The 6422-nt window shown below is 39.3% G+C and overlaps 1 protein-coding gene across 1 annotated transcript in view; it reads left to right on the plus strand.

Annotated features, from left to right (window-relative positions):
* Positions 1-6207, plus strand: part of arhgap39 (Rho GTPase activating protein 39) — a 106251-nt gene extending 100044 nt beyond the window's left edge. Inside the window, exons 9-10 of the mRNA XM_076277783.1 lie at positions 933-1102; positions 2144-6207. Of these exons, the coding sequence (XP_076133898.1) occupies positions 933-1102; positions 2144-2338 (365 nt within the window). The 3' untranslated portion in view covers positions 2339-6207. The remainder of the gene's footprint in view (positions 1-932; positions 1103-2143) is intronic.
* The last annotated feature ends 215 nt before the right edge of the window (positions 6208-6422 follow it).

The following is a 6422-nucleotide window of genomic DNA, read 5'->3' on the forward strand; positions in this document are numbered from 1 at the left end:
GTGCAAACAGATAGCCAAAGCTACGGTCACCCCGAAAACATAAGCCCATCAGTTAGCAATGTTTTGATGTTAGCAAACTAGCACACATGGACTTTTTTACATATCTTGTCAGTGTTATCTGAATGCATAACCAAAACTAAATTTGATATCCCAAAAGCAAAAGCTCACTGCATAACTAATCAGTCTCTTGAATGAAGGTTGCTTGTGCCCATAATTTAGATGCAGGCGCTTGTGATTCCTCAACACTCTGATGAAGCAGGGTAGTTGTTGGAGCAGGCATATGTGTATTTCTGTTGAGATGCTGCCAATATATCCACTGGGCAGCTTATAGGAAATTGAGTCCGGTAACATGTCATTAGGATTTGATTATGGGGCCGATTTCAACCTAGCCTTGAAGCCAGCCTGAATTTACTCTATCCTGAAATGTTAAGTGTCTGAGGCATTTGAATCGACGTGGAATGAGTCTCTATCATGCCAAAATGCTAGCATGATACTTCAATAGTCTGTTTATTTGTTTATAATTGCTTCAATTAGTGACTCTTTTCAAAACGTGTATATGGGAGGGCTCACAGTCAATATACAAAATGATTTTCAATGCAGTGCTCAGTAGCTTGGCATCCAGCTGGTAGCAAGCTTTTTAATACATGATCCTTATTCTAAGATTCCCCCATAATTGTGCCAACCCATTCTCATATGAGCACAAATTATCCTTATTTCCTCTTTCACCTATTTTTTTGCCTTATATTCCAGGTGATATGTGAAAAGCATAAAACTGTGCTAGTGTACCAGGTTTCTTACTTTTATAAGAAAAAGTGAACATTTCACAGCAGATTTGATTCCGCTCACCAGGATATGCTATTGTTTCTTATCCCTTCTCTGTTGTACTACTGAGACTGTTTTTCTCTCTTTCTGTGTCTCATTTTCTGTTTTAGCATCTCTTTTGAAGTTATGGTATAGGGAACTGGAGGAACCTGTGATTCCACATGCATATTATGAGGAGTGTATATCTCACTGCGACTCTCCTGAAGCTGCTGTGAATGTGGCACTCAGCCTGCCACATATCAACAAACTTGTGCTCTGCTACCTCATCCGCTTCTTGCAGGTGTGTGTCCAAAAAAAGCTTGTCTGCTGCTGAACTTTATCATTTAAGGGGTCTCCAAAATGTATTTATTTAGTCTGTCAAGTAGTGAAATATGATAATTACTTACAACCACAATAATGAATACATGATACTACAATAAATGAAGCAAAGTCTCAGATAATACTGTCTTAACCTGTTGAGGAGTGAATTCTTTAAGACAATGCCGTTCCCCAGAGAGTGAATTATTTTCCTGGCTACTTCTAGAATTCTACACGAACGTTCTATAGTTTCAGTGTTCTTAAAATTGTTTAATGGCAGAAAAGTCCCTGAGGGTAATTGTTGCGTCATGTTATAGAACCTTTTTTGAAAACGTTCTAATCACATATTTGTGATCGTACTCTTTTCGTACGTACATTTTTATATAGGTTTTATAAGTATAGGTATAATGAAGTTAGACTGTCGATTTGATCATAATACATTGATCATAATACATTTCTTCACTGCTACCATCTCAGTTTCTACTGAATACGAATGTCTCATACTCAACTTGTAATTGGTCAGCTGTCAAAAAACGTATGATGTAGGGCGCTAAACTTTAAAAGGGCTTTTTTGAAAACACAGTCTACTCCATAGGATTATAAAGTAAAACGGACGCTGGCAGCTGCAAAAAATAACACTAGTCTGAACAAAGCCTTAGGCTATGGTGCGTTTTTCCATTTCACCCTTTTCAAAACACGTTCACACCTTTTTAAGACAACTTTGAATGGGCATTTATGAGAATTACACCTGGCTCGACCTAGTCGCACCTACTCATCCTGGCTTGGCCTTGGATGCACTGCCATCACCAGATCAAAATATTTCAAGAGCCAAAAGTGGAGATACAAAACCATTGATTAGGATCCCTATCTGTATCCATGTCAGACACGTCTAAAAACATTTCGAGCCTAGAGAGTAGTGTACTGTTCATTATTACCACAGGTGGATTACATTATATATATAGCCATTTTGCAGTTGTGTTTCATACCTAAATATATTTACTGTCACTTTCTCTGTTTTTAACAGGTCTTTGCCCAGTCCTCGAACGTCAGTGTAACTAAAATGGATGTGAATAATCTAGCAATGGTGATGGCCCCAAATGTTCTACGCTGCATGTCAGATGAACCACGTATTATCTTTGAGAACACTCGGAAGGAGATGAGCTTCATACGTGTCCTTATACAACACCTGAATACTAGTTTCATGGAGGGAGTGCTATAACACACATACACACACACAATGAAAGCACAGACATACAAACCATACCAACCATACTAAGACTCATTTTGACATATTTTTCAGCACTCCATCAAATCATGTATTCACATGAAAGTCCTTCAGGATGAAAGTCAGTGCACACAGTCAGTCTCATGTTCCTATGTCCTCACCTGCTTTAACACAGTACATTCTCTGAATGTTATCAAAATACATTTCCATGACACTTTACTTACAGCAGGTATGTCTGCTACATGTATTGGTGTTAACATACCACTATATCATGTAAATGTAACAATATAGAACATAAGATGAAAATGGCAGTGTATTATTAGTTAGTGGCACCAGTTTCATTTTCAAAACGGGTAATGTATTTTGTGAATTACGATACTTGCTGCAGTATGGACCTATTCAAACAAAATGTGTAAGTCTATGTCAAAATGGGTAACACTTTACTTAAACTCAGTGTTCTTGAAGCATTATAAACATATCATAAATGTTTATAATGTATTCATAATGCATCATTGCACCTGCCTGCACCAAAAATGTCTTGATGATGTAGTACAGTTCTTATAAAATGTATTTACCCCCTTGGATATTTCCCCTTTTACTACTTTTATGAATGGAATCTTGATCAATTTAATATTGTCTTTTTTTTTTACAATAATTAACAAATATCCCCTTTGTAATGTCAACGTGAAAGCAGATTTCTACAAAGTAATGTTAATTAATTAGAAATATACAGTATAATGCAAAATAAGCAATTGCATAAATATTCACCCCCTTCAAGTCAGCATTTAGTAGATTAAAGCATCTGCGTTAAATAGTCTGCGTGGATAGGGGTGAATTAAGCTTGCTTGGATACTGCAATTTTACTCCATTTTTCTTTGCAATACTGCTCAAGCTCTGTCAGGTTGGAAGGGGATCGAGTGTGAACAGCCTTTTTCAAGTCCAGCCACAGATTTTCTATAGAATTGAGGTCTGGGCTTTGATTAGGTCACTTCAGAACATTCACCTTGTTGTCTTTTCTGTGTAGTTTTCGCTGTATGCTTCAGCTCATTGTCTTGCTGGAAAGTAAATCTTATTCCAAGTTGTAGTTCTCTTGCAGACTGAATCAGATTGTCCTCCAGGATTTCCATATATTTTGCCCATTTCACTTTAACTTTACCTTATAAGCATGATGCTAACACCACTATGCTTCAAATTAGGGATGGTGCATTTAGTCTGAGCAAAGAGCTCAACTTTGGTCTCATCAGAACGAAGAACCTTCTTCCATTTGACCTTGGAGTCTCCCACATGTCTTGGCGAACTTTAGTCAAGATTATAAGAGCTTTACCACTCATCTAGCCTGACGAGCCAGACCCACATCAAGACCCACATCAAGGCCATTACTAATATGAATACAACCAGGAAATGCATGTTCACAGATAATGATCTGGACAAAGCAAATTAATTAAATGTGTTTTTCTCTAGGTTTGAAAACAGTAACTTTACAGAGGAAGGTGACAACTTAATACAAAACATCCCTACTGACCCTGGGTGTAGGATTGTAGTTAACTCTCAGTGGATTCAGTCCAATTTTAAACACACATGCACTAAAAAAGCCACAGGCCCTGATGGCATCTCTGCAATGCTCTTAAAGGCATGTGCAAAAGAGCTCCCTCCAGTGTAGTGCACCATTTTTCAGAAGTCTGTGGACTTACATACTGTCTCCACCCTCTGGAAAAAAACAATCTTAGTGCCAATAGCCAAAAAGAACTGCCTAACTGAAAATAACTTTAGACCTGTGGCATTAACATCATATGAAGTGTTTTGAAAAGTACATGGTGTCTGTTCTCAAGCTAGGGGTCAATCCAGCACTTGACCCATATTAGTTTGCATATAGACATAGCAGGGCAACGGATGACACCATAGCCAGCATCACCCACCTCATCATCCATCAAACACTTAGAGGATCCCCATACGTACTTATTTTATTTGTGGATTTAAGCTCAACCTTCAACACTCTCCAGCCTCATCTACTTATTTCAAAGTTGAAGCACATGAATTAGAATCCTTTTTTAATCAAATGGTACTTTTCCTTTTTAACCAACCGTAGTCAGTGTGTCAGAGTCAACAACACCCTCTGTAGAGAGAACAGTCAGCGCAGGTGCCCCACAGGGGTGTGTTAGCTCACCATTCCTTTTCACTCTGTATACCGTTGAATGCTCAAGCAGTCACCCTGGGAACTATGTTTTTTTACATTTTCAGATGACACAGCCATCCTTAGCCTACTGCATAAAGACACATGTACATCAGCCTATTTCTCAGAAATAGGAAACTTTGTGCAGTGGTGCAAAGCTAACCATCTCATTTTAAACGTCTCTAAGACAAAGGAGATGATCCTGGACCCCAGGTCTGTAGGGGACCACAGTCCTGTGGTCATACATGACACACACATTAGTCAGGTGAGTTCATACAAGTACCTAGGAATTCACCTGGATAACACTTTTAGTTAGAAGGTACATGTTGAGAGTTCTCGAATACAGTAATATATTTCTTACGTAGACTCAGAGTGTTTGGTGTGGACCAGAGGATTATGTTTGTATTCTATCAGGCTGTATTGGAGAGCTTGGTCAGGTATGGGATGTCAGTATGGTTCGGCAACCTCACTGTGCAGTTGAAAAACAAGCTCAGTCGTCTGATCCACACGGCTATGAAGGTGATGGGAAGGAAGGAGTACCAGTCCCTTCAGTCTCTATTTGACCAGTCTGTTCTTAGGCAAGCTTAGAGGATATTGACTGACCCATCACATATCCTACACACAGAGTATGAACATTTGCCCTCTGGTAGACGATACAGAGTCCCACACTGTAAATTGAACCGCTTTAAAAAAAACAAGGCTACCTGAGGCTGTAGTCACTGTGCAATGGTGCCATGGTGTTTATGTTTGTTATGTTTATGGGATGTGTGCAATATTGGGGGGGGGTCACAGTCTGTTATGTGTTATTTATGCTGTGTTGTCTGTCTTGTGAGTTTTGATTGTATTGTAGCCATTGTATGCAGCGCATGAGTCCAAAACAAATTTCCCTTTGGGATAATAAAGTATCATCATCAAGATATAGGGTCTGGGAACTCACCATTCGCAGTGCTCAATCCGAGGGGCAGGATAAACAGTTGTCTTTCAAATTCCCTCTGCACGCAATAGGATAGTGCTACAACTCATGAGTCCCATGCATTTTCCCACCAGCGGAGCTAGTTGGCTAGTTGATCAAACTTTTGCCAACTTAACAAAAGCTTAACTCGTGTCACGCTGTTTGCCAGCAGCAGCGTCCATCTTCTTTGTTCTTCAAGTTTCAAGTAGCAGGGAATTGAAACCGTTGCAACTCTGCCATCATTATGTTTAATGCCCGCCCACCGACTCTATACATGATGTGATTGGCCTGATCGAAGTTTCATTTTTCCAGCTCGCAAGCCAACGGAGAGTTGCTACTGCTGCTAGGGTGCGTCTAGATTTCTAGGCTACCACTCACCCATAGAGCTTTGGTTTGTGAAGAACTCGGGCAATAGTTGTTATATGCAGTCTTCCATCTCAGCTGCTGAAGCTTTTAGCTTCTTCTGAGTTGTCCTCCCCACCAGTATTCTTCATGAACCGTCAATCAGTGGTGACGGCCTGCTCTAGGCAGATTTACACATTTTCCACACTCTTTATATTGCTTAATGATGGATTTCACTGAACTCCAGAGGATGTTCAGTGACTTGCGAATTATTTTGTGTCCATCCCCTAATGCTTTTCAATAAAAAAGTAGTTTAGAGTTATTTAGAGTGTTCTGTTTTCTTCATGGTGGCCAGGATTGACCAGTGACTGGACCTTCCAGACATAGGTGTCTTTAATACTATACAATAAATATTCACTACAAATATTATTTTGCATTATATGTTTTAATTCATTAACATTACTTTGTGGAAATCTGCTCTCACTTTGACATTAAAGAGGGGATTTTTGTAAATTACAGTAAAAAAGGCCAAATTAAATTGATCAAGATTCCATTTATAAAAGCATGAAGGGGGAAATATCCGGGGGGGGGGGGGGGGGTACTGTAAGCCCCAC

The sequence above is a fragment of the Alosa pseudoharengus genome, unplaced genomic scaffold (assembly GCF_046254945.1).
Source record: "Alosa pseudoharengus isolate Yale_2024_CS ecotype anadromous, Long Island Sound unplaced genomic scaffold, YU_APseudo_1.1 YU_APseudo_1.1_scf_11, whole genome shotgun sequence".
In the NCBI taxonomy this organism is placed as follows: domain Eukaryota; kingdom Metazoa; phylum Chordata; class Actinopteri; order Clupeiformes; family Clupeidae; genus Alosa; species Alosa pseudoharengus.